General features: G+C 43.8%; 1 protein-coding gene across 1 annotated transcript; it reads right to left on the minus strand.

Moving 5' to 3' along the window:
* Nucleotides 1–4: 4 nt before the first annotated feature.
* SHC4 (SHC adaptor protein 4) lies at nt 5–27,805 on the minus strand. Its single transcript, XM_030955162.1, has 12 exons — nt 26,535–27,805; nt 19,681–19,751; nt 13,713–13,776; nt 12,711–12,830; nt 11,598–11,651; nt 9,185–9,236; nt 8,716–8,842; nt 6,539–6,719; nt 5,163–5,223; nt 3,624–3,803; nt 1,911–2,164; nt 5–1,213 (listed from the first exon to the last, which is right to left on the minus strand). Exons 1-12 carry the CDS (start codon nt 27,102–27,104, stop codon nt 1,058–1,060), a joined length of 1,890 nt encoding a protein of 629 aa, XP_030811022.1. The 5' UTR covers nt 27,105–27,805; the 3' UTR covers nt 5–1,057.

The following is a 27,805-nucleotide window of genomic DNA, read 5'->3' on the forward strand; positions in this document are numbered from 1 at the left end:
TCATGTTTAGAGTATTTATTGTGGCAAAACAATTAATAGATTTCTTTTAAAAGATTTTTCCATGTTTAGGAACAAATGGACTCTGTGTGAAGAGGGGAAAACTATCGTGTTTTGGAAAGAACACTGACTAAGGACACATGCAAAGTTCAAACATCCTTTAAATAGTTTTCTCCCCAAATGTATCATTAGTTTTGTTCAGCTTTTCTAGTTTGTAAACAACTATGTAATCAATGAAAATATATTTAGCCAACCTTTAAAAAGATGTTTCCAGTATTAAGTGATAATAATAGTAAAATCATATGCAAGACAAAAATATTAAGATCTAGCATGCTTGTCCCTTAACAAGTTCTATTCCAAAATTATATTACATATATTAATTTCAGCTTTGTAAATGTTCGTAATCTCAAATCTTTGAGTACTCAGACAGTGACAAAAAATTATTAAGAAATTGGACAACCTTTCTGTATCGTGAATGCCATTCATTTCAAACGTTACTTGCTAGTAAAGTGCTGTTACAAGCAAAATGAAATTGTTAGTGTCTATCGAAAGAAGATGACATTTTAGTAATATTCAAATTGTACTTGTTTTTGGCAAATAGTTAAAAGCATAGACATGTTTGTTTAACCACCCAAAACTAATTCAGTATAAATAACATTGGTTTCAATAATTCTATGCTAAAAGGCACATACTAATGTTCCAGCAGTTCTTTCAAGTGAGCTTTTGTATGTAGAGTTTTAATTGTGCTTTTAAATAGTTACTGATTCAGTATGACCTTGAAAGTGACATTTGTGCATGTCTAAAATACCTTCTCACAAATGAATCTCACACTCTGAAGGTGTAATTTTGTTAAGATTAAGATTATATGTATCTATATAACTATGCTTGTTGATCTCTATAGATCTACATAGATATACACATATACATATATTCATACATTCACACACAAAAGGGCTTCTTCTGGAACAGCAGCAGAAAGTGCAGTCTATACTTTTTTGACTTGTCTTCATAATAGAAAGTTCAGGTATGAATTGTCTTGGGATTTGTGAGATCCAAGGGATTATTTGTGATACTGTGTATGTCCCATATTACTCTCTTTCCTTACAGGCTGCTTCAAGCTCACTTCACTTCCAGAAGAGATGATTGGCAAATTATTTTCCATGTGATACTGAATAAGATGACCCACACTATCAAATATATGATCTTTGGTTCTCACCTAGAGGAGGAAGCAAAAGAACATATTTAAGGTTAGATTGTGCTTATAACCAGTTGGACATGAGGCTAACACATTAAAATCAAAAGGCGCTTAAGCCACTGAACTCACTTGAGCATGATCATTAGGCTGTAGACAGCAATTCACATCTATCCTTTGGCCCACCATTAGCTCACAAGAAAAGTAGTGGAAAAGTGAAAAGATTGTATGTCAAACTGGGCTGATTATGCACAGGTGAAAGAAATAACCTTTTTTTTTCTCCATAGAAGAGAGATATTTTTCCCTAAATCCCATTGAGGAGTACTTTTTTTATTTACTCTCTTCTCAGAAATGTCACTCAAGACTGCTCTTCTGAGCAGTAGAAGAAAGTAGAATTGAAGTGACAACAAACCTTTTTGTATCCAGAACTTCATAATTAATGATAGGGTTATTGTTTTCTAGCACTAACGGTTCGCAGGATGTGTTAAGTGCATACACTAATTATCAGCACCTGGACTAACAGTACTTAAATTCCTCACTGCTACTTCCACAGTACTTCAGTGCTTATAAGTTTTTGAACTTTCAAACCTACTGCAGCCACTGGCTATATTTAAATTAACTTGAATGGAATCAAATCACTTCCACTTCATGGAATGTAGCCGTGCATTTTGATTGAAATATCTCAGCAGCACTGAAATTTCATTATATGAAATATTCATACCTTGCCCTCAGGATCCACCAAGAGTAGATGCTTTGCCTGCCCTCCCTGAAGTCCACTGAGGACATACTGACCAGGTGACGTTGTGCTTTCTCGTACCAGAAAATCCCCGTCGTTGACTAAGAGGCTCTCTGCTGCTTTCCTGTTCAATTTGCCATGGTAACAATCTTCATTCTTTAGCTGTTGCTTTATTTGTGGCAGAGCACAGAGACCAGCTGTGTTGCTTGTGGCACTCTGCTGAACAGGTTCCAGTAACTCTAAAATTAAATGAAAGGGAATGTATTGGACACTTCACCTAAAACCTCATCCTAAAAGGATGCAAGCCAATATCTTTAATAGCTTTAAAAAAATTCAAACAATTCAGCCTTGAAGCAAACCAACCTTACAGACTGTAAGAATATGCACACATGAATGCTCATGACCCTCCAGTGCATTAGGCAAAATTATCACACCACCTCTTCCCCTACCTTAGATGGGAAAGCCTTTGGTCGCTAGGCAACAAGGATTAGAAAGAGGAAATTTTCTGATGCTGTACTGGTTTGGGGTTATATTTCTTTGTATGAAAAAGTCTAATTTTCCCTGTAAAAACAAGATTTTTGTTGGCTTTTTAGCTTTATTTTTTTTCCCTTAAGATCTTGTTTTTCCTTCTTCCTTAACAAGCTCTGAAGAGATTGTCACAGATCATTGGGAGAGTCATGTTGAGTGGCTCCAGCTATGTGCAGGAATGTAAGACAACACAGCCAATGTAGCCAGAAGGGAAGGATTACAGCATGATACATTTGCTGTTAAAAAATGAACAATTACCAAATGTACTAAAAAAACTGGGTGGTTTGGGATATAGCCAGTCAGACTGCAAATGATTCACAGGCAGGATTCTTCTAAGGAAAATATGAAGATACCACTTCTTCAATGGAATTGTGCAACCTAAGGCTCCTCAGGATATAGGCAGTTCCTTTTAGAGCATGATGCAGTCCCAAGTTGGAAATGTCTCAATGGTCAAAGATTTCTTTATTGTGTTTCCTTTATTGTCCAGTCCTTTTTCCACTTTCTTGTGTGGAGCCAACTCTGACAGAGAAAACACTCAGTGGGAAACCAAAAAGGCAAACCTAATAAAGTATATTCAATAATGAGGACAATCAGTAGCAACTATATAATCATTTAATGGATATCCTCCACTTTGTGTCCATAAATCAAGTTTGGACATACATTTAATTGATACCACAGATCAAACAGATTGATTTAGAAATTATTGGATGAGATTCAATGGTCACTTATGGAAGAACTAAGAAAAGATAGTCACAATAATTCCACTTTAACCTTGCATGCTACTGCCTGTGAAGCAAAGGCATCTGAGGTCATTTCCACCTTAGAGTGGTTAAGACCTTGAGCATACAGGCGAAGCCTCTTCCTTGAGGCAATGTGCAGTCCCAAGCTCCTGTCATCCTAAATATTTGCTTTTTAATACCTGTGGCACTCCATTCATCATCATCAATGAACTACAGAAGATGAAAGGTTACTCTGTTTATTTACCATCACTATTTCTGCTCTTTAATCCCTTTTCTCTTGAATCTAACAAGGAGAAAGAACAACCAGGATTTCTTCCCCCCATATTTTCCATACTTCTTATGGGAAAGCCAAATCTTTCTGCATGCAGAGAAATGAGAACCCCCTCCCCCCCCATGCATAGACAGGTGTGGCATTGCAGTGGGAACCTACTGGCCTGGCGCAGAGGGCTCCCAGGGATCTGTGCTGCTGCTGCACCTCGGGCTGCACAGGCTGCAGAGTGCAGGGACTGGGTGTTGATGTAACATGGATCATCAAAGAGATCTGCTTTGTAGGCAGGTTTCAATGAGGTTGCCTCTTTTATTGTCTTCTGTGATCTCTCATCGCAATTACCTGCAATTAGTATACAGTATGCACAGATTTTTTTTTTTTTTTTTTTTAACTCAGCTTTAAGTAACTGTAAAAGCTGAAATAGGAATGATGTTCTTCTTTATAGCCCACTAAAGTAATTCAGAAGGAAAATAAAAATGCAAATGAACTTATTTTTCCTGATGTCTAGAAGGCATCAGGTCCAAAAGTAATTAGAATGAAGTTTTCAGAAGTGATCTGCACTGATCCAGTTCTGCTTCAATCAATGTCAGCAGTGAACCCCCCACAGACTGGAAAGAAAATAATACATATGCCTCTACAGAAACACAAACCATACATATTATTTGTTGCAAAACCCCTTCCTTCCCCTCTGCGCCACAAAAAGAGCTTGTGGGAAGCTGAGCAATTCTCTCTTGCTATTCTGGTGGAGAAGGGAGAGATGGAGGAGATTGGTGCTTTGAGGCTCTGCCTGAAGAGCCCAAGCCACATCTGTCAGGTTAGGATCCAAGCCTAGGAACAGGCTAACAGAATATCCCCTGCAGGCTATGAAAATAATAGCACTTCAGCTAGCCAAATAGCACGCATATTTTTGCTCTTCAACAAACGTTTTATTCATAGATCTATTCATTCATTCTTTTATTTGTTCTCCCTCTCTTTGTAGAAATCACTTGATTCTCCTTTCCTTGAATTGGAAATAACACAAGAAACTGAAGTATCCCCTACAGACAGTGTAATGGATTGCTTCAGAGCCGTGCAGGTGGGAATTCAGAAAGGACCTCATTGTGCAGTGAAAGAGAGGAGCTGAGCAAATGTGCTCAGGGTATCAGCTGTGGCAAAGTCCAGAAAGGGATGGAGGCTGATGATCTCCTGGGGTCCCTGAGAGCAGACTTTGCTAAAGGCAAATTGATCCTGGCCACAAAGCTGCCTAAGGTAGGAAAGGGCACAGTCATGCTGAGAAGCCAGGGATGCTGGAACCAAGGTGCCAGGCTCTGTTGGAAAAACCCGATGCTGATACTCTGGATCTCATTGAGTATTTGTAGGAGAATGGATATATCCAGACTGAAAAGTAATGAAGTATCTTCCTTTTTCAAATGGTATGAAGAAAGGGAACAAAGAGTATGAAAGAGAATAAAAAAAACAAAGAGCTACTGTACAGTATCATGAGAAGTTAAATGAGTAAGTCTGCCAGCAGACTTGAAGATAGATTAGTGGCCTTTAGAAAAGCTGTAAGGCTTTTTTGTCTGCCCTCCATCTAGGGAACTAAAAATGACCCACTAAGTAGAACACTTTTCACCATTGTATTGAAAGCCAAGGGGCAGCTCTTCCAGGCAGCCTGCCCTGGTTAATTCTGCATATGCATGAGAAGGAAAAGAGAGTACATACCCACAGTTTTGTTTTCTTCTGGACAATTTTCATATATATTGATGAAGGTTGGGCTGCCTGTCTGTAGAAAAAATTTAAAATCAGTCACAAAGTAGTCCCCTAGAAAAACCCAGGTAACTTGAAAACATCCATGCATTAGTTAATAGACATACAGGAAACTAAACATGTTCTTCACCAAAAAATTCCCATCTCCTCAAATAATATTTCACACTGATACTCTTCTTTCTTTAGATGTCACATCTGGACTCCAATGTGAGTCTCATAACTGCCCAGTTATGTATCTAATGTTTAGTATATATACAGTATAACTCCTAGCTAAGAAAGCTCAGATTTTCTAATAAGTGTTCCTCATCATAAAATCAACTACAGGTATCATGGTTTGAAAGTGAAATGGTTACTAAATTGTCTGAGCAGTACTGAAAGAGAAAGGAAAACCAAAAAGTAACACCCCATGGGAAAAAAGCATTTGCATTAACATGCAGGGTAGCTCCTTGCAACAGTACTGGTAAGCATCAGGTGCAAACTCCAGATATAGTAACACATTTTTAGAATTAGAGAACTGTTGGGGAGGTGGGGACCTGATATGCAGAGTATGGTTTATGTCAGCAAAAAATAGATGATGCAGTAGCACAGGAACACGCAGCAGCCCAGGAGCAGTTACTACCAAACACAAATAACACCTGGGAGCAGCAAGCTTTTAGACAGAACCAACTGGATTCCAGCAGGCACATCTGAGTGTGCTCCCTCTGAGCAAAGGGGTGATGCCTTCTTTCCTGTGTGGGGAAAGGATGGTGCTCCCAAGGCCTCACACAGCAGACTCTGAAATCTGTGCAGCCATATGAACTTGGCTTGTTTTACTCCCTGATTGGTTTTTATTTCCCATTATGCCAGACAAGAGCCACAGATCTCTTTTGCTGATTTAACAGAGCTTCTTGAAACAATCCAAGAGTAATGAATATTGTATATATATTGCAATCAGTCAATGTTGTATGTATAAGTTGTAGAGCATAATGGACAGGATGAAATATTTATTAGATCACAGAATAGGGAGCCAGGAGGTCCCAGATTTTGCAGATGTTCTCTCCAACAAGCCATTTAAATTGGTATCTATTTTCTTCTCAGAGCTAATGAGTGAACAAGGGAATATTACTTGGTCTCCTGAAAGTACTCTAAGGACAAACCAGTTAATATTCAGAAAGTGCTTTGGGATTCAATTATGTACTAAGCATCATTAAATCTAGCCTAAAAAAAACTTTTCCCAGGATAATCAGGACCTGGTTCTGATGTTAATGCCATGCTTTAACACCAGAGAAACATTTTATTATTCACTCCCATAACAGGCAGTGAGTATTTATCCCAGCAGATGCTGTACTTACTGAGCAATACTGTTTTTTGCACTGGACAGGACACTTAGCCCTTGGGTCTGTCTGCACTTTCATTCGCATGTCTAACACTCCGCCGGTGGGAGGCTCCTTCCCTGGAATTTCGTTGTAATATTCATGATGATCGTCCCTCTCCTGTGAATTCCCAGCTGATCCATTAGCATTTGCTGCTTCACTGCAAAAAATATGGGGGGGAGGAAAAAATGAAGCTTCTGATGTAATCAATTGCTTTCTAGTGTAGGCAAACATCCCCAGTGTCTGCACAACGCACAATACACAGATCTGCCATATGGAGGCTGTAAAGGGCTTTGGGCCGGAACTTTCAGAGCTGTTTATTTTTCCAGTTACTTCTTCCTGAATTAAAAATAGTCATGACAGTTTGGGGTAAAGGGGGTACAGTCATTTCATTAGCATCAGACAGCCCAGATATATTTTCAAGTCAAAGAAGAGGTAAGAGGACTCTACTGAAATTTTAGGCATTCCAATGCATTGTTCATTAAGGTAGCCAGAATGCTGACCATAAAACTAATTCTTATGGCTTCTTGACTGAAGTCTATAAATCTAGAGATTGCTGGGGGGCGGCCAGACTTCAAGAGAAAAATTAAAACCTCATGGCATTTAGTCAGACAAGCCTGCAACTGTGTTAGAAAATCAAATATTACTACCAAAAAAATAAATAACTAACTAAATAAAAAAGTAGCTGTCCTCAGAGGCATTTACCCTGATTTTAATAACCACAATCAATATTCTGGCTCAGCTTGAAGGGAACACTGAATGACATGAAGGAGAGCACACAATGGTTTTTTTGAGCTAAACCAGAATGATGATAGTTTAAATGTACAGCTGATACACTGCAAAACCACTAGGTGCTTCCTGTACTGTCTCCGGTCCCAAAATAAAAAAACTCATCTCAAATCTTACTTCTCTGATTAACAAGAGTATAATTGGATAAAAGGCCATGAGCAGGAAAGAGATAAAGTTCAAGTAGTTGATTATGTGATATGCAGTGCAAGTATTTGATTATGTGATTCATAGTAGTTTGGAAGGGAGTGACTCATTCACCCAGCAATATCCGACTCCTCTGCCGGAGGACCATTCTCGGAGGCTGCCTGTGGGTTATGCTCAAGGAGGAAATCTAATTACCCTCTTCCATTCCTCCCTGCTCCTATGCTGCTTGTGACATAACCTAGCAGGACTTCTTAGGAATAAAAGGCTTTTCCTCTGGTTATTTTCCCCAGGAAAAACAGACCAGTTTTAGCAGTGGAATGGCAAGAACCATCATATACATTGAAATAAATATAAACTGGAGTTGCATTCATGCAATAAAATCAGTTCTGTTCCACTGACAGTGCCTGCTCAGGACTCCTGTGCTCAGGGTGCAGGTAAGCAGTGCCACAGCTTTACCTACTCATGGGAAGTAGCAGGCAATCAAATTTGGTGTTACAGTAAAAAGAAGCCTGAGAAAAATAGGCATGGCTAATCTGTGAGGAGAGCCACAAATTACAGCAAGAATTGTGTCCCCAGTGCAATGGAAGAAGGGTAATTGAAATGGGGAATTGTGGTCCAGAAACTAATCTAGGCCCTGTATTTCAGGCAATGTGCAGAGGACAGGGCTTCACACTTTAACATGCTGGGTGGTGGCTGTGTTTATTTCAGTTGATGAGATCTAAGTCACGCCAGGTGAAAACTGAGGCTGCTGCCAGAACATGTGCAGAATAGCAGAAAGGTGAATTAAAATGGCTTTTTTCCCCACCACACACTTTCCACAGTTGCAGCAAGCTTAAACTTGGCACAGGTCAGGACTGAGCTCAGTCTCCGTGTGTGTGTGTGTCTGCTATTTATAGAGCTGAACTTACTTGGGCAGAGTAATTTGAACATTTGTTCAACTTGCATGACTTAAAATGAGGCTGCTTTATCTAAGGAACAAGGCAGCTTAATTCTATGTTCTGCACCTGTAGAAATGTCACAAAAATCAATGGAGTTAACTGGAATAAGCTAATTTTGGTATCTTATACACTGCACGTACAGGCAGGCATACATTTGAATTATCCTATGTCCAGAAATCATATTCAAAGCATCTTACTTATGGATCACTCTTTGTAGAGTATTGTTTTCCTGAAAAGTACTAAAGAGAAGGAAACTGCCAGTTAAGTGACTGAGAATGTGCTGACCTTTCATTAGATGTAACCAGGCTAGATGGGTTCTTCAGGTACTGTCTGAACCGGAGCTCAAAAGCCTGCCCTATGGTGTTGATCACCTCCTGTGCCATCCCATTGGGACATTCCAGGATGTGGCATGCTGAAAAGAGACGCCTTACTTTAATTAAGTAGATGCAGTTTATACCAGAAAGTAGAGAGTCAAGCTATATTGCTTATAGCAAATCTCCTACCCCTTCATGGAGCCAGCAGCTAGTACAGCTTTAGTCTGACCTGCAGATTCCCACTTCATTGCACAAAGAACATGACATTTAAAGCCTCAGCCTGCATACTATTCCCCCTATACATACAGTAAAGTGAGAAATTGTACAGAGTATTGAGCTGAGTTCAGTAGCTTCCTTATTTTAAAACTCAAACAATTCCTTGTTGCATACAAATAAAGCAATCATGTAAACACATAACAATTGGAAACGTGTTTCAATACCTCTCTGATTAACAGGGTCTTTTGCTACATATGCCACGTAGTCTGTTGTATCCTACAGGAAAGAAGACAACAAATGTCTTGAACATTGTAATTATGAACAACCCTACCACCACAGCACAGCAATTGCATATAGACTGGTGCAATTTTAGCTTTAAAGTGCACACTTCCTTCAGGGAAAAACAACCAGAGGTACTAGCAAAGTGAGCCAAGGAAAATATCAATGACCCACTGGTGGCTATCAACACAGTAATTGTCCCATATTCTTTTTCTTCTAAAAAATGCACTAGACCATTTGTCATTCTTTGGGTCTTCAATAAAGAGTGTACTCAATTCCAGCTCTGCAACAGGAGTAGAAACACAACTGGTGCCTCACCAGCAGGCAGTGCTGCCCCTTCCACTGCTCCCATGGAGCTCACAGCCTTTCCCATGTAACACATCAGGGCTGTGTGACTGCTGCTCACAGTTTGGCTGGGACAGTCCTTACCAGAATCACTGGAAGATAAAATAGTGCTAGCATACTGCAAAGGACAAATTTCCAATGTTCCCAATTTGTAGCAATAAGATTGAGTCTTGAAGGCATCTTAGAGAAAAGTTAAACTTTAAAATTACGCAGAATAAAATGGGTATCTGATCTCAATTGCTCCTGCCCAATTTTAGTCTGGCTACAATCAGGTTAAATTACCCTGGATCTCAAAGCTGCTGCTGAGATCAGACAACCTCAGTATAATCAGTTTTCTGTTTCTGGTTCTCTTTCTAGCCAGCACTGAAATAATCCTCTTTTTCTAGTCAAATTGAAAAGGGAACTGGAATAGAAAAATTACATTTCTGATGATACTGCAAAAGCAAAGAGTGGCTTGATAATTCAGTGTTATACTCAAATTGATGAGGTAATGAATAACATTCTTTTAATTATTAAAGATGCATTTTGTTATTTTGGATCTTTAAGGTGGGACAGGGAAAATGCAATTCACAGCTTAAAGGCATGGCTCTCTTGAGGGAAGAGGCAATCAGCTGGCAGGAAACAAGGCCCCATTTGCAATATGCACAAGAACAATAATTTAATAATTCACAATGAATGACACAAGAGGCAGGTCTTAGGGCCAGCAGAACTTGTCCTAGATTTTTTTTTTAATCTCTAAAGTTAATATCACTAAAGCAAAGCAAGCTAAATATTTCTTATGTGTCTAGTGAACTCAATTTCCTTCCTTTTCCTTTCAAGTTTTTCTTAACGTTCATAAATATTTCAGGATAGATATTTTAAAATAAATCAGATCTAGGGAGTGACTAGAAACTAAAGTAACTGGAGCAGCACCTGCTATTTTTTATGTCTTTTTAATGTTTATATAGATGCCTGGATGATTTTGCTTCAAAATAAAGCCAGAATAGGCTTAATTATCAGGCAGAATAGTGCTACTCCTTCACAGCCCAGAACAACACTGAACTTCAATTAGACCCTGAATGTGGGGCAGGTGGAAAGACAGGTCCTGTGGAAACTATCTCCTGTTTTAAATGTAAATGGAATTTTGAAAAAATTACCTGAACAAGCCAACAAAATTGCCCCTTATGTGAAGGGCCACTAGATTTATAGTTACCACTGATGAGCAAGACCTCTATTTTGCATTATCCTCCCAGTAAGAAGTGCCAGCAGCTGCTCCACCAAGCCCATTTCCTGCAGCACATCTGTGCACGCACATCTCTTGCTGGCCCTGCCATTAAGCACTGACCAAACCCAGCCCTGTGTAGCCTCTGAAATCTGAAGTCCCTGTGCAAGAGCAGTGCAGGATAATAATTAAAAAAAAAAAAACACTAAAAAAGGTAAACAAGCCCTAAGGAATTATTTATCCAACCCAGACAGATGCATTTCCTACTTACAATCAATACAGTAAAGAGTCTGAAATAGAATAAAAACCCTCTGATTTGAAAACATCCATGACTGCACGGCAGTGACACTAGGAAGAACAGCTCTATCTGCAGGGAGAAGGTGGTTATGCCACATCTGTCTCATAGGAGCTGTTGGCTTGAGTCAAAATTAATCAAAGAATTTAGAGGTGCCAGTGCTGACAGCTTTTATGACAGGTACTGGATCACAGGGACCACTGAACTGATCAATTCCTATGTTCACATTCTTATTTTTAGGTCCCCAAGTCAGAGGCCTTTTGAATGGACTGATGCTCACTGATGGACAACAGGAAAGTTAACTGTGTATCTATTAAATAGGCACCGAGTCACTATTCCACCTTTCCTTTTCAGTGTCAGTCTTCCAGTTTTCTTCTATTACTGCTCATGATCCAGAAATGCAGTGTACTCTGTTAGTGCTTGTGGAAGGAAAGGATGAAGCAAAGTATTTGCAGGTAACAATTATTACGTGAGTTCATTATACCTGCAGAAATATATTTTATAAATCAATACTTACTGGGTCACCTCCAGAAGCAAATGAGATGGACTGCATGTGATGGTTGGCAATAATCTGAAAAGCATAACGGGCTAATTAAACATGCTCTTGGGCCACACATTAGAAGACATCAGAACATATGTCTCTATAGAACAAGCAAGTAAATTCATAACAATCCCATTTATTAATTTATACCTGTATCATTTAGGAAGGAAACAAATAAAAATAGGAATATTTTTGTGATTACTCATTCATGTTTACCAATGTCTAGATCCCTGAGTAATCTTCCTTAAAGGGTCTTCAGAATGAATTCAACCACCAACTTCTAACTGTACCCAAAAGGAAGGAAAACCTGGTGTCCTAATCCCCTCTCAGGATCTGCAATGGACAGGAGACCTCTGCAGTACAGACATCCCCTAAAAGCTTCTTGATGCTCAGCATGGCACCAGCTCAGTGCAGCATTCCTCAGAGCCAATGAGCCAAAATGACCTCCCTGATGTTCCCCTGCTCCAGCTTGGAGCAAAACCTGCTGCTGGCCCAGGGTGAGATCGCCCAGGGAGCAATACCAACAGCTGAGGGAGGAATTAGGTGGGCAGCACAAAGATCCTTATCATATCTGCCAAGAAGGAAGGGAGCACAGTCCAGTTCCAAGCAAACCCAGGCTCTCAGGAACACACCTCAATAGAGCCTAGAGACTTTACACAGTATAATTGATTGTACACATGTATTATCCAGCTGTAATACAGCTTTGCATGATACCAAAGCCAAGCTCTGACTTAATACCTAAATCAACTTTTTTTTTCCTCCTATGACTTGTCAGAAACTACAGTCAGGACTTGTTTATTGGCACTTTACAGGCAAACACATCCAGAGAAACAGTTTGCCAAGAGCTCAAGGATCCCTCCCTGTGGAACACACCATCATGAACAAAAAGGACCTGTGCTGTATGTCAATTCCTCCAAAGTGCTTTCATTTTTAAATTCAGAGGCATCATGTAATTCAGCTTCATGCTCAGGTCTACAGGGTGCTAAAGGGTGCTACATTCCCTTTGCAGGGCACAGCCTTCCCTCAGAAGCCACAAACAAGGACAAAACTGTAGCATGGAGAAAAGGACTCTGAGTACATGTATCCTACCTGCTGCGTGTCAGCATTAATCAAAGTGAGGCTGCTTGTTGAAATGGTCAGCTTTATATTCATGCCAGAAAACTGAAGGTTACTTTTGCCAAGTACAGAAGACAGAAACTTCACTGGAGGCTTTGAACAAAGAAATAAAAGAAAGAGGCTGTCAGCCCAGTCTGTGAGGGGCAGAAACGTATGAAAGTCAAGGAGGTTTTATGGTATCTCATTGAGACTTTCAATGGAGCAAGGATAATGGCTTGATCAAATGCAAATAGATCTTCTAACAAACATCAGCTCTGAATGCAATACTGGTAGGAATGGGTTTTATGTCAATAATGGGAAAAAAAACCCAATGAGCTAAATGTTATAGCTGGCTCAGTAATTCAGAATGTGCAGTTTTCTTTCTGAACTCTTCTTTGTTTCTGGAGGATGAAGTGTTTCTGGGTAAAGCAAGAAATTCTCTCATGTATTGCTCTTTCAGGAGCAAGTTCATTCCTCTTGAGCTCCACAGTTACAGAAGGAAATCTGTAAGTTCTGCTGGACACAACCCAACAGCAACCACTGATGTTGCCCCTCACTGCATCCCAGTTACATAATAAAATCCATTACACACTGCCGTTTTAGTTTAATGTGTTTAGGTTTTTTTATATATAAATAAGCAGCAGATAACACTCCAGTGTATTAGCTCCCTCTTCCAAACCAAAAAAAAAACCCAATTCCAATAGTTTAGCAGCCAAAGCCTAAAACTTGTAAAGCACCATGCACTGCAAGGGCTGGTAGAAGCAGGAACTCTGGGCAAAGCATTAATCCTGAGAAAAATAAAGTAGGGCATAGCCTCAGCCTCAAACCAAACAGGCTAAACACCCTGCTACCAGCACTTCCATGTTATCCAGGCTGAGTTCAGATGGATTAAAATGCACTAATTCCAGCATGGACTGAAGCCTGTTAGAGAATCATGTATCCAGCTTATCAAAAGCAGATATAGAAAAATAATTGCTGAGCTAAAACAGGATTTACCTTCCGCTTTTTTATAGCTCCATTTGTACCCGCCACAGCTTCACACAGTCGGCTTATTGCTTCCCTGCAAATAAAAAAATACAGCACAAACCGTTGGATCATTTCACATGCACCATCTGTAACAAAGCCAGCAACTTTGCAATTTATTGTTATCGGCCCACTCTTAAATCTTCTGGAAGGTCTTTCACAGTTGTTTTTCTTTCTTCTTTCCTCCCACTGTTAAAAAAAAAAAACAACCAAAAGAACTATTTAACAAAATACAGTGATTCAACAGCCTGGTTTGGATTCTTTTTCTTCATCAAGCCCATCCATTTCGCCTTATGAAAATTTGTTTAATAAAAAGTCCTCAAACACAACTAACCAAAAGACAAGCAAGCGAATACCTTCAAAGCCTTTTTCACAGAATGGTTGATAGAACCCTTGCATAGCAGGAGGGGCTCCTCCCTACTTAATCCTTCCTATTTAGCACAGCAGGTGCATGCTGAGTGGGCCCAGCTGGGTTCTCTGATTGACTTTCTGGGGTTTGGGATTTCTTTTCCAGGAAAAAAAAAAAAACCAACAGAAAAAAATCCCAAAACAACACTCCCCCCCAGAAAAAAAAAAAAAAAACCAACAACAACAAAACCAGAATCAAAACAAAAACCCACAATAACCCAAACAACACTGGAGGGATGGGGATGTATAATCAGCTCCTCCAGTTCCTTTTCAGAGCTATCCATATCTTTCCATCTCTGGTAGGAATTTCCCAAACTAGACCTTCTCTCTAGCCACCCATTCTCCTCTGCAGGTTCCTCTCAGCTCAGGCAGCAGAAGGGTAAGGCATAAAGCACACACAGCGCTCATTTCTAGATGAAAGATAAATCCACACAGGATAACAGAGTGCTGTGCTATGTTTGTTTTCCACACTTGGACAAGGCACATTCTGGCCTCTGCTCAGGCAAGTGACTGGTTTGGACATACAGCACAGCACAGCACTGATGGCCCTGGTCAAGGTTAGCACAGCAGCTGGGACAAAACCTTTCTGCTGGCAGTCACAGCCTTTTCCTCACTGACAGCTGCTGCTTTGAAGCCAACAGGAGAATGGTGCCTTGCTGGGCTGGGATGTGCTCAGCAAGTTTCCATAGCCTGGCCTGGACATCCCGGTTGGAGCAGCAGCCCTGGCATCTCTGGCTGCCCTGGCCCTGTCCCACAGGGGCTGTGCTCTTTGCAGGCTTAGGCTCACATATTGGGTACTCCAAGCCTCAGCCTTTCTCTTGGGTCTGAATTCAGATTTACCTTCCAAGGATGGGATTTTGTTTGGTTCTAAAGGGGAAGGGAGTTTTTTTAATTGTTTGTTTGTATTATTGAATTATTATCCAAAGAGCTAATTAGGAAACAAGCTGGTTGGGAAAGCTTGTCTGCTTCCAGATCCCAGTGTGCGTGTAGGAGGAAAACACCACTGGCCTTCACCTCCTGGGAAATATTTAGTCCAGAAGGGCTGAAAATTATCAGGAAACCACACAATGACAAGAGGCTCCAGCCAGGTATGTCACATGAAGCAGAGACACCCAGTGAGGAGGAGTGTGGTCCCCTCAGGACCCTGCGGATGAGAGAGGAAGCAAAGCCAGCCCAGCGCTTCTGAACCCCAGAGTCACTGCTGCCCCTGCTCAGCACCCCAGGGCTGCCACACCAGTGGGCTGTGTGCTGGAGCACTGAAGGTCAGTGATACACACTGAGGGAACACCCTGAGAAATTCAGCCTGGAAGCTGTCACATGAATGGAGACCTCACCCACAGCAATATATAATTAATATTTTCTGAGCGAAAACATCAGGGAAGAAAAGGGGCCTCATTGTGGGCTACACAAGATCAGAAACCCAACCTTTTAAACACTGACCCTTCTTAGCATTTAAAAGCAAAGTACTTCCCCCTACAAACTGAAAGTATGTTTTTAAGCAAATTCCTGATACTCTTCTTGGTTAGGTCCTGTTTTATTTAGCTGTTATCAGGAGGAAGGCCAAACATGACCAAAAAACAAAACAAAACAACAACAACAAAAAGAATAAGGCATCCTGCAGGATGATCTTGCAGATTCCAATAATCAGCTTGGAAAATGAGAACTATCTTCTCATTCAATATTAAAGGAAATTAAAATCAGAGCCAAGACATTAAGGCTACTTGGAGCCTTCAAGTCTAGCCTTACCTAGAAAGAAAACCAGATACAGAACAAATTGGAAAAACAGGGAAGTTGTCTCTTTTGGTGACAAATGAGTTATTGCACATGTCAGCCCATGTGAAATCAAGAGTTGCAGGCAGAGTTGCCAGCCACAGAGCCAATTCTTGTACAAGCCAGTCTGGTGGCTGCCCACTTCACCATGTTCTGAATCAACTGTCCAGTAGAAAGGAACCAAAAAGGAGCAAACCATTTAATAGTTTCTATTACCTCTCTTTGGTAGGGGAAATGGTTGTACAGACATTTCTTGCTGCATACCTCTGGATGATTTTCTAAGTGATCTAACAAAACTTTACAAATATTATTTGAAAGGTGTGAAAAGCAGGAGTTTGGTAACGCCTGCTGCTACAACTGAACACTTCCTACATGCAATCATTTCCACAAACTAGAAACTGCACCACACACTAGGAAGAAAAGAAACTCTGGATGCACCCATGACAAACCGAAATGAGTGACCCATTTTTGGCATCCATAAGCCTTTAAACTGGCTTCTTGGGGGTTTTTTTCAGGTCCACTCAGAAGTACAGTCCACAGGTTTTCTCTGTGTCTGCAGCCCTGCAGTGAAACCTGTGGCAGACCCAGCTCCTGCAGCTCGCAGAGCGCGCCCGTGAGGGAGAGCGCCTGTGGGCAGTAACACTGAGCCACTTTGTTCATTGTTCCTCCAAAACCAGAATAAAAGACGAAAGATGGGCTGATGTAAGCAAGCAAGCATGCTGTTGAGGATTTGCTTTTAAGCATCTAGGGCCCTGCCTACACCATGTAACAGAAAGGGATTATGTGGCTCAACAAAGTTGAAATTAATCTTCCAAACAAAGTCAGCCTTCTTCCAGCAGCCCTCCCTGGGTGCACATTTCAGACACCCTTCACCCCTCACTGCCTGACCATTTTCGAGTTTGCAAGTTAATGCCCCAATCCAAGATACAGAACCTCTTTTCCCAGAAATGCCCAAATTTGATGACTAATAACCAGCTTGATTTAACAGAAATGGGAAATGTGTAAGAGGAAAAGAGCTGAAAGCCTGGACAAGAGAAGCACACATCAGGGTCCAGCAAAGGCAGGACCTGCCACAGCACAAGGGTGACAACTCAAACACATCTTGTAGCATCCAAAGCAGCAAGCACAGGCTAACCATTGCAAAAAAAAAAAAATACAAAGACTCTCAAGCAGAAGAATCTCTTATGCTTATTGTTACTTTTTGGTGTTACTTTTGTCATCTACATGGAGTTTGAGATCACAGATTTCTGCAAAATGGGAGGGATGTCCCTAAGAACAGGTGGGGTCATGGGCAGGCAAGAGCAGAGAGCTGGAAAACTTGCAGTGGAATCTCCTGTGCCAACCTCCTCACCCCACAGCCACCAAGGGTAAAAGCACCTCCATGCCCAGCCCTTCTCCTGCTGTGCTGGGGTCATTTGGCCACACAGCACCTCTGCATCCCATGGATATTCACAGCACCAGAGAGGCCACTGTCTGCTTTCCCTGACCATGTGCCTGCCAAGCAACTGAAAATGCAAGTTCAGCAAGAAAGCAGGCAGTAAATTCTCCATGTTCACTCCTTTGGACACCTCACTGCACTTTGGCAAATGTGATTTTGTTGAACTTTCCAACATTCATGAGAAAGGTAAATAATATCTTCAATTTTAGATACCATAAGGTAACTAAGCATGCACATACACATAAATCAAGGTAGGGTGCAGACATAACTAGAGACCCTTTCTACTTCACTTTAAAACAGAAGATGCCTCTTTGTTTTGTGAAATGCCATCAAAGTAAAAATATTTTTTACCCCAATTCAAATAACAGGCATGGTTAAAATGGGGCAATTTCCAGCAGCTCCTTGGTTGGTGCATTGTGCATGTGTCTATAAACTTACTCCCCCGAGAGAACAATAGGGGAATAATCAATGTTATCTTTGCTCCAGTCAGCTTGTCATCGATCAGACTTTAAAGTCTGCATGTGTGAGCTCAGCACTTCAGCATTTGGTTTGCAAACAGTTTAAGTTTTGAATTTCTCATGCACAAAAGAGCTCGTTAAGGTCAGCAGTGGCTTTTTTTTTAGGTGATGGAAATATTTCCATTGTTAAGTTTTGACACAGTTCTGCTTGACAAAACCTTACTATCTAGCCCAAATTTAAGTTGGCAAGCTCTTGTCACGCAGTAATTCATATTCATTATTTTCCTGACAAACCAGCCAAAGCTCTGCTCTGTTAGCACAGCAGCACACACACCTCTTGCAAACAGGAGATAACCTCACCCTCTGGCTGAGCTGTGAAGAACACAGTGGCCTGGGCTGGGTGTATTACATGACTCTTCTTGGTCTGTAAAGGACCTGCCTGAGGGAAGTATATTGGTATCTCAGGCACCTCTTCATACACACGTGCAGGAACAGGGTGAGTGTGTGCTTATACCAGTTGTACATGTCAACAACTGCTGGTCTGAATATAAAACAAACAGGACAGCTTTCAAGTGAAGTCTATAGGCATGGAAGGACTCATGTTTTTCAGGTCCTTTCAGCTGGTAAGCCTGGGAGTCAACAGGTATAAATGTCACACTAATCCCTTCACGTTGCTTGCCTTTCTCCATGAATTTTTGGATACAAACTTGAGGAAGCAAAACAGCATCTGAAAATCTCCCTCCAGCAGGAAGGAAGAGCTGGGCAGGTACAGGAAGCCTCAACCACACTCCTAGCATCCTCAGCATGAACTATGCCAGAAAAGCAGATGAGAGGAACATGTCTAAGGCCAGGTGAAGATAACCTGCAGCCACGCACTTCCCCAAAAAGCTGGGTGGCTGCTGGGGCTGCCTGGCATTAGTCCTGACTGGTGGACCATGAGCACATCACAGCACCACGCAGCACTCAGAGCTGGATAGAAGGTGGTTGTTTTGAGAACTCAAACACTCCTGCACTTTCAGACTTACAAGAATAAATGTAAAAATAAAAATGTGCTTTTCTATTTCTGACAGGACATTTCAGCCATCCCACAGGCACAGGGGTACTAACGATCTAGACCCAGAAACTGGTAGTAACCTGCAACAGAAGATACAAAGTTCTCAAAAGACCACAAAATATTTCACGTTTTAACCACATCCCCAGTTGTACCTGAGAATGAAATATTAATCTTTTTCTAATTTGCAGCCTGAAAACTTAGGCTTGCAGTACAGATGGAAACAGCTGTATTTCAACATGTTTTCCTTGTGACTCCACTTCCAACTGAGGCTGGTCTTGGTGCAGATGGGGTCAAGCGATGTTATACATCTGATAAAAATTCCTTAGATGACCTTGCTGGATTGGGGGACTGATGGCACTTTCTGCACCAGGTGGGAAGCAGCATGACAGAGAGACCCATGAGGGTCCTGGCTCTGCACCCTGGCCATGGCACCAGAGGCACAGCAGCACCAGTGGATTTCCCCCTGCCTTGGGAGAGCCGTGCAGGCAGCGCTGAGCCACGTGCAGAGCCCAGCTGCTGCTGGTCCCCAGCTGGCTGGGGATGTCTGCTCTGTGCTGCCACTGCAGGGGGAGGCTCTCTGAGCAAGAACTGGGAGAGAAATTACGTCTGTGCCTGAAACAATTCATTTTCCAATGCAAATAGCCTATTGTAATGATCAAATAATTCAAGTCATCACTTAGGAAAAGACAAAACAAAACATGCAAACTCCTATTCAGAATTGTCTCAGAGCTTGGCACGCACCCTCAGCTTTATACAAAAATTAGCGCTCAGGCTTTTCATTCTTGGGCTGAATCTCAGTTTTACACCACCTACCTGGTGACTTGTGTTCGTGTGCCAAAGTCGAGGGATCTCATCGACTGCAGCACCTCAATACAGCCCATGTACTATGGAAAACAGAGAAAAGGGAGGACTGTTAATATCTGGTACACAAGTAAGAGGAGGATCACAGGAGGAAGCAAATGTGATTATTGTCCACTAAGTTTATGCAGAACCACAGTCTAAATGGAAAATCAAATCAGCCATTCTAAAGCTGCTTCCTAAATAGATCTTGTTTTACTAAAATGTAGAGAAGAGCAATAAAGATACCAATGGCTTAAACACCATAGCACCAAAAAAAAAAGGCAAAGCACTCTGGGGACACAAAATCCAATTATTGCTTTCTTTCCATTTCTGCTTACTCTCACTTATTAGCCTGTGACACTGAGCTGGGAGGAATACATGAGGAAATACTGGAGAGAACAGAGTCCTCAGGAGCAGAGAGGCTCTGGCAGCCCCTCGAGACCAATGCACTCAGAGGCCCATGCAGAGGAGCTGAGTGTCCCTTCAGAGAGTAGGAGGCATTACAGGCCACAAGGAAAACCACTGGCTCCACACTGCTACATGTCTGATGACAAATAACCTCTGCAGAAGATGAAGGATGTGAAGTTGCAATTCCAGCTCATAGCAACAGCTCTTAAGAGCCTACACTATAAGCTGAGCTGCTTTAAATTAAAGGCCGAGTGCCACACTTCTGTTGTATGGGACAGAGCTGGGGCTTTTTCTATACTCATTTGGGATTTGTATAATACTAATTCTCGGAAATATCAAGGATATGATGGCATATCCCCAACCATATCTTACTAATCCTTCAGCTTTTCTATGGATGTCAATCTCTCTGTTGTTGAAGCAGTCTGATCTCTCATTTCAACAGGCTGGCACAGCTCCGGGTTTCTCATTTTTCCTCGTGGGACCATCCTGCAGTGCTCACACAGTGTCCAAGGGCTGCAGTCACAGCATGCCTGTGCAGACCTCCCCTGCAGGAAGTCAAAGCCTCTGGGACAGAGACAACTTGGAAAACCCAGGCAGGGTCATGCATACTCTGTCCCTTGTCTGAACGGATGGAGGAGGCATTCTGTGTCAGAGAAAGGTACCATATTTAGTTCCTCTGCCTCACTTTGCCTGTAAATCAATTTTTCTGCTGGGCCATTTAGAGAGGGTTGGATTTAGGTATCTGTTTCAGCTTTGGAGACTTTTAGAAATGAGTGTGTGAAAAAGAGAATGTTATATGTGCAGTCAGGGATTCCACAACAATTGTATTATCCCTATTTTGCTTTCTTTCCAATAGCAGTGTAACCCTTGGGATAACTCCAGAATTAGGTCAGAGACCTGGAAGGACATCAATAAGAATCTGAAAGGTTGGCAGAACTGCTTCCCTAATGAACATTTAATGACTTTGAGAGCTATCTGCCTTGTTAAAGATATTCCTGCTTAACAGGAACAAAGCAAATGTGGAAAATATGTCTAGAGCCTCAGCTTGTAGCACAGCAACGACCTCTGATCCTACAGTATAAGGTCAAGCATCCTGTAAGCTGGTTGGCTGCTCCTCTATCCTTGAAAAAAAAAATAATTTAGAGAAGTAGGTGAGTCATATGCTGACAAGTGAGTCCCCATTGCATCCTGAACAGATGCGTGGGAAGCTACTCTAAGCAAAGATGAAAAATCAATATTAGGTTTTTGCATAAGTGACCCTGAGTGAAGCTGAACTTATCAATGATTCACAAAAGACCTTTTTTTTTTTCTCTTTAAAAGCCTGAGGAGGGAAGTGCATTAACATGGCACCTCACTGCATCTCTCATTTATTTTAGCTGTCGTTGGTTATCTGAACTGGCACAGTTAGAAATGGCTGCACATTCACATCACAGGCACAGAGAACCAGCAGAGCCTCGGGCAGGGGGACAATGTGGGGCTGGGGCAGAGCAAGTCAGGGTCACAGAGCCTGGGAGAAGCCCATGGAGCACACAAAAGGACAATGGAATACCAGAAGCCTATTCAAGAAAACAAAAGATGCTCTCCAAGGAGGAAAAAAAAATTAACAATAAACAAAAATATTAACCCCTCCATAGCAAAATGTGAGGAGCAGCACAACCAATGCATGAGAGGAAGGGGAAGGCAGCAGAGAAGGACAATGTTTGTCTCAGAGACTTCTGCACCCAAACTCCAGTTCAGGTGGTGCCCCCACTTCCTGTCCTGTACACCCCAAACAGCACACCCCAGGAAAACAAAAATGGGCTTCTCTGGTGATGCAGGGCCAAGGCCAGCTCCGTCCTTCCTGGTGCAGGGAAAGTTAAACTAAAGCGTGAGCAGGGCAGTAACCACAGGTGCCTGGGAGAGGAAGCCACAGCAGCCCACAGCTCTTGCTCCAGTGCAAGCTGTTCACCAGGTGCTCTTGTGAAAACCAGGTCCAAAGGTGCTGTACAGGGAGGGATGTTCATCTTCTGAAGCCCACAGAGAGAGGCAAGGCCCAGTTCACTGAGCTGCTAGGAAGCTGGGGGAAGCTGGACACAGGCCCAAGGGTGCCCTAACCAGCCTGGGGCAACAAGCACAGATATAACTGCAGAATTCAGCTACCTATAGAAAACTAGAACAGCAACAGTGAAACAAGCCAAGTGCTAAAGAACTGGCATGGCTAATGAAAGAGGATGCTGAACCCACTGTTCTGTCAGCAGCAGGATGGAGAGCTCTTGCCAAGACAAGCAGCAGCTCTTAGGAATGAAAGACTCACTGGCCCCTGCTGGAAAGGGAAAGGCTCCATTAATGGCAACGTGTGCAGATATCCCATCTGCCTGCAAAGGGCTGTGAGAGCACTGGCACCAGGGACTGCTTTGTCCCTTGGTGTTTGAGTACAGAGGGTGATCTGGGGCTGGCTTGCATTTCCCCACACCACCAGGAGAGAACAGCAGTTATTGAAGATGCACACACCTTTTCACATCTATTTACATGAGATGACAGAAAGTGCCTGCAAACAGGATGAGGGACTGCGTGGGAGGAGATGAGAAGGCACCAGGCAGGGCCCATGTGAATAAGCAGCACATGGCAGGACAATGCAGAGTGCCAGGCTCAGGAACCTGTTGTGAGATTTCTCTGCTGTCACCCTAGAAGGAAGGTAAAGTGTTGTCTTCCCTCCATGGACAACCCCAGAAGCCAGCCAGGGATGTGGGGAAGGAGCAAAGCATGATTACTGTAGTTTTGGTAGGGAAGCTTTCTCAGCCCTTCCTTAGACGCTGCCTGTGGTAGCCTTGGGGTTAGAAAGTCACTGTGTCCACTGGAAAGCAGAGACACAGAGCTCCCCTGGCAGAGGCTCTGCCCCTGCCAGCACACAGACTGCACTGTGCCAGTCAGCTCAGTCTCATCCTGCCTCACACAGCAGGGTTTACTGAGCTGGGGTAAGTGCTCCATAACTCCGTAAGCAGCCACTAGTCAGGCAGCTACTGAAGAACTTTGACCCAGGTTTGCGCCCTGCAGGACATACAATTGGCTCCTTCCTCAGCCTGAACGTCGCTGGTTTCCTCCAGCAAACACCAACCCCATCCAGATCCAAAAGCAAAGCCAGCAGAACCTCTGCCATCCCCAGCACGGGAAGCAGAGAGGCCAAGGCAGCCCCCAGCAGCAGTGCACACCACTGCAGACGTGGGTGGTACCCCAGGGCACCTGTGAGACAGCACAAAATCCAGGCAGAACCAGCTGGAAAACAGACTAGATACCTTCAAGGATTAAAGGAGCCCATTAAAGATCATTAAGCACAAACCCAGCCCTCCCGGTAGTTTGTCAGTGCTAGCCTAACTCTCCTCCTGTGCTTGCCCTGCTCTCATCTTCCCCCCTGCAGCAGCAGCAGTGCAGACAGACAGACAGGCCCTTGGTCTGTCCCACTCCCCATGCCCACGCAGCACAGCCTCTTCCCTGAGGGCAGCAAGCCAGGGCTTTCTGTGAAGAAGATAGCTTTTGATAAATGAATTTTTTTTTCTGGGAAACTCTGACTCTTTCATTCACAGGTTTTCAATTAAAAAAAACACTAGGGAAAAATCATAAATACAGACATATAGAAATATTTTCGTTTTGTTTTCTGAAAAACCACCTTCTGCAGCACTGCACTCAGGCCAGGTCTCTAACAGAATTGTTCCCAGTCCACCCTGTCCCCGTTCTCCGGCTGTGCTAAAGCAAATGGCCTGAAAACGCGCAGGTTCCTGAGGGGATCGATTCCCGATGGGCGCGAGTGCCCCGCGGGCGGCGCCGGTGCCGGGGCGCGTTCCCGTGGGACGAGGCGCTGCAGGGCACCCCGAACCCCGAACCCCGAGCCCGGCACAGGCAGCACCGCCCTGCACCCCCGGCTCATGATTCACAGCTGCGGCTGGAGCCATGAATCACCGGAGCCCATCTCCTTCCTGCGGGAGCCCCGGCTCTGCAGACGCCTGGAGTTATTTATTTACGAGGGGCGATGCAGAGCAGCTCTCCGGGAGCAGGATCGGGGTGCTGCGCGCCACGGAAGTGACTGCAGCTCAAACACCACAACATTGCCCTGCCCTGAACATGGAAGAGGCGCTGGTGGCAACCTAGGACCAGGAAAGGGCTGTGCGGGACGCCTTCCCCACACAGAGGCAAGGAGCAGCTGCTCCAGGCGGACCTGTCGCATCCTCCGTGGCCAGCAGCAGGACTGTGCAGGGCGCTGGTGCTCACACGTGCTTTCAGGGCTCAGTTCATGTAATTCTGAACTACCGTGCTGGAAATGGTCAGGCTCCTTTTAATCTAGAGACATGTGGCTGATTTTTGACATATATGCTGGCATATATCTATATGCATTCCCCATCAAACCTGTCCATTGCTAAAAGCCCTTTGAGACAAAGGATGCTGCAAACAACCTTTACCATATTATTATAAAGTATAATGGTTTTGTAATTAAATATCTGGCAATAGTATTTCCTTTTCATATTTTAGTTAAAAAATTTTTAAAAACCAATCATCTTTCAAAGACTCACGCTTTGATTTAAGCTCAGGTACAGAGCCTTACTCCATGTTAGGTCCAGTAAACATCATCCTTGCTATTCTCAGAGAAACCACTGATGCAGGACAGTGCTGAGAGACAGATCTTATCCTCCTTCCCAGCAGCAGCCACATCCCTGGCACTCCCCAACAAGCAAGTGAAAGGATGGCAAGTGCCTCTTGGAATATTCCTCAGGCTCATCACAGCCATAACAAACACCAGCAGGAAAGATAAGTGCCATGGCCACTATGGGTACCATTCAGAGACAACATCAGCCCCAGATGGGCAGCATTGTGAGAAGGTTTTTAACAGGTAGAATGTGAACAAGGACATGGTAAATATCCCCCTTGTAAAGCCTGCAGCAGTCTGTGTACAAAGTATGTTTTGAAACACAGCTGCATGAGAATCAGAGCTGTCCAGGCTTCTCTTGGAATATTAGTGTTTGGGCTGTTTGTTATTTGCACGAGCATCTGGGGGGACCAGGTGCTATCATGGGTCTCAGCTTCCTCAGCAGGCCCGGGTGACACGTGGCTGTGACACAGGTGCCCTGTCACCACCAGTCACACCTGGCACAGCTGCCTCCCCAGGGGATGCAATGAGCCCAGCATGGCCCCTTGTTAAAACAACACCAGGAAAATTTCTGCCTCACTCCAGTCTGCAGGGGACAGCTTCTGCCCTACAACATTTCTGTAATTCACCACATTATTGCCTTTCTAAAATAACTGCAGATCCCCTCCATGTAATTGCTGAATCCTCCTCTTACTCTGATTAAGCTGTTAAGGCCAAAGATCTCTGGCAGCAGCAGTCCCAATAACGTAGACCTGACCTGCCTCCTAAAGGGTCTCTGTGGAGATCCCAGCAATCCCATAGCCCAACAGGGCACAAGAAGCTGCATGGGGAGAGTGAGTGCCTCCAAACACACAGGAGAGAGGGCAAGGGCCAAGGCTAGAGGGTAAGGATTGGAAGCAGCTCCAAATGCCCAGCCCTTGGTCTCTTGGCCCCGCTTTGCCTTCAGGTGAGACCATCGCTCCGCACCAGAGTCCTCCCATGCTGCAGCCCTGGCCACTTCCCAGCCCATCTGAGGCTTCATCACCAGCTACTGAAGAAGTCTGGTGGTCTCTGGGGAAATGAGTGCCTTGCTCAACCTCTCACCTTGCATATCCTCTGATGCTGAAACGCCCAAACCCCCATGTTACTTATTTACCAATCTGCTTGTTACTATTGAAAGGGCTAGTCGAAAAAAACCACCAAGATTTTTGCCAGGACATGTCAGCGATGTTCCTGCAGCTCTCCTTGGGCTGGTTCCTGCAGGCCCACAGCCATGGGAGCAATATAACCAGGAAGATGAAGGGAAAAAAAACATCTCCCTATTGCATTGTGAGGCTCCTGCCAGTGAACCTCCTTCTGAGATATTGCCCACAAAAGGAAGACCAGCAGAAAACCCCAGTACTGGAAATACAACCTGGGCAGTGCCTGCCGCACAGCCTCCCTGACAAATATGTCAGCAGCATGGGCCAGAACGCACCTAATGCCTGGAGCTGCTCTCTGTGAGGGATGGGAGGCCCTTTCATGGGCCTCCTTTTCCCTCCAACATACACAGTAACCCGTTTCAGTTGTGTTTCAGCAGCACTCCTCAGAGAGTCTACAGATAGTCCTTTGGAAGTGGATGTTATGTTACCTCTGGAAGCAGCTGGGGTGCTTTTAGCTCCCTCAGCTCAATGCCACAGCCCTATGTTCACCAGAAGGCAGGATATACATGGGAGAACGCAGTGGTTTGAGGCATGGACTCTAGAGGCAGGAAAATGGAGGTGACCCAGCAGCCAGCTGAGCTGTTTGCTTTGTCAGAGGATGGAAGCCCAGGGGATGTACTCACCAGCACGCTGTAGGTGGTTCCTGGCTCCTGGCTGTACGTGCTGTCATTGCTCTGGGCCAGGCCCCTGTCCTGCCTGCCCACAGCAGCCTCCTCAGCACAGTCACCCGCTGCCTTTGGGGTCAGGACCAGCTTGTCCAGGTCGGGCTGGGGGTAGGAGGCCGACAGGCAGCTGATCTCAGGCGAGGTCGGGCTGCTGGGGATGGTAACGCACTCCGTGAGTTTAATTCGTGGCACCTCTTTGGTTCCCAGGCAGAAGCTTTTCAGGCCCGGCAGATTGGAAGGGTTGGCAAGTTTGATGTTGGCCATCCGGGGGATCAGCGTGCACAGTGTGGTGCAGGTGTCCTGCGGCCCCAGGGACACATCTTCTGTCAGTAAATTGGGTGTTGAAGAGTGGGAAGAGGAGGAAGAACCTTTGATATTTAAAGACGTATTTTGTGTACCTTCATCTAGGGAGGTTATGGAATCATTCCTGAATCGGCTGTACTTAGCCCTGTGCAGCATTCCTGGATGTCTGAATAACCCTACATATAGGACGTGTCCACCGAGGCTCTGCTGGCTGCGTTCTCTCATAGCCTTGGCAGGTCTGTAACTGGATATTCTTGCATAAATTAGCTCTTGTAGATAAATTATATGGAAATCAAGCAAGTCAAACAATTTTCAAAACAGAAACCTATTGGATATTTTTGCTGACTCCCTCTTGAATGGTTTATTTTCCTCAAAGAACAAGGCTTAAAACTGCATGGACATCTGGCATTTTGTAAGCAGAAATAAAAGTAGCATACAGGAAAGCACATCGGTGGTATAGCAGCTTAAACTGAAGAGCCACTATCCAAATCTGCCTTCATTGCTGCCTCAAGCCAGGCACTAAATCCCACCTAGCTCTGAAGATTCACAGCTGTAGCATCAATAATTGCAGAGTCCTGGCTGCAGCGAAAGCTGAAGCATATTCCACACAAAGCAGATCAAGACAGCTACAAGCCCAAACGTATTTTCAGACCGGAATGAACCCCGTAAGGTGCCCGGCTCTCTGCATTTCCACCGCCGCTGCCCCAGAGGCGAAGAGCATCCCTGCGCTGCAGCTCCTGCCCCGCCGTCAGGCGCAAACCCAGGATTCTTCCCAAAAACACTGAGCAACGTCCGTCTCGCTAATTCCTGCCGGAAAGTCCTTCAGCACCATAATAATCCCGAAACAGAGGAATATTCCCGCGGCTCCGGGGCCGTTTCCCGCAGCGCCGCGGGGCAGCAGCTCCGCAGCGCCCGGGCCGCCCCCG

The sequence above is a fragment of the Camarhynchus parvulus genome, chromosome 10 (assembly GCF_901933205.1).
Source record: "Camarhynchus parvulus chromosome 10, STF_HiC, whole genome shotgun sequence".
Lineage (NCBI taxonomy): Eukaryota > Metazoa > Chordata > Aves > Passeriformes > Thraupidae > Camarhynchus > Camarhynchus parvulus.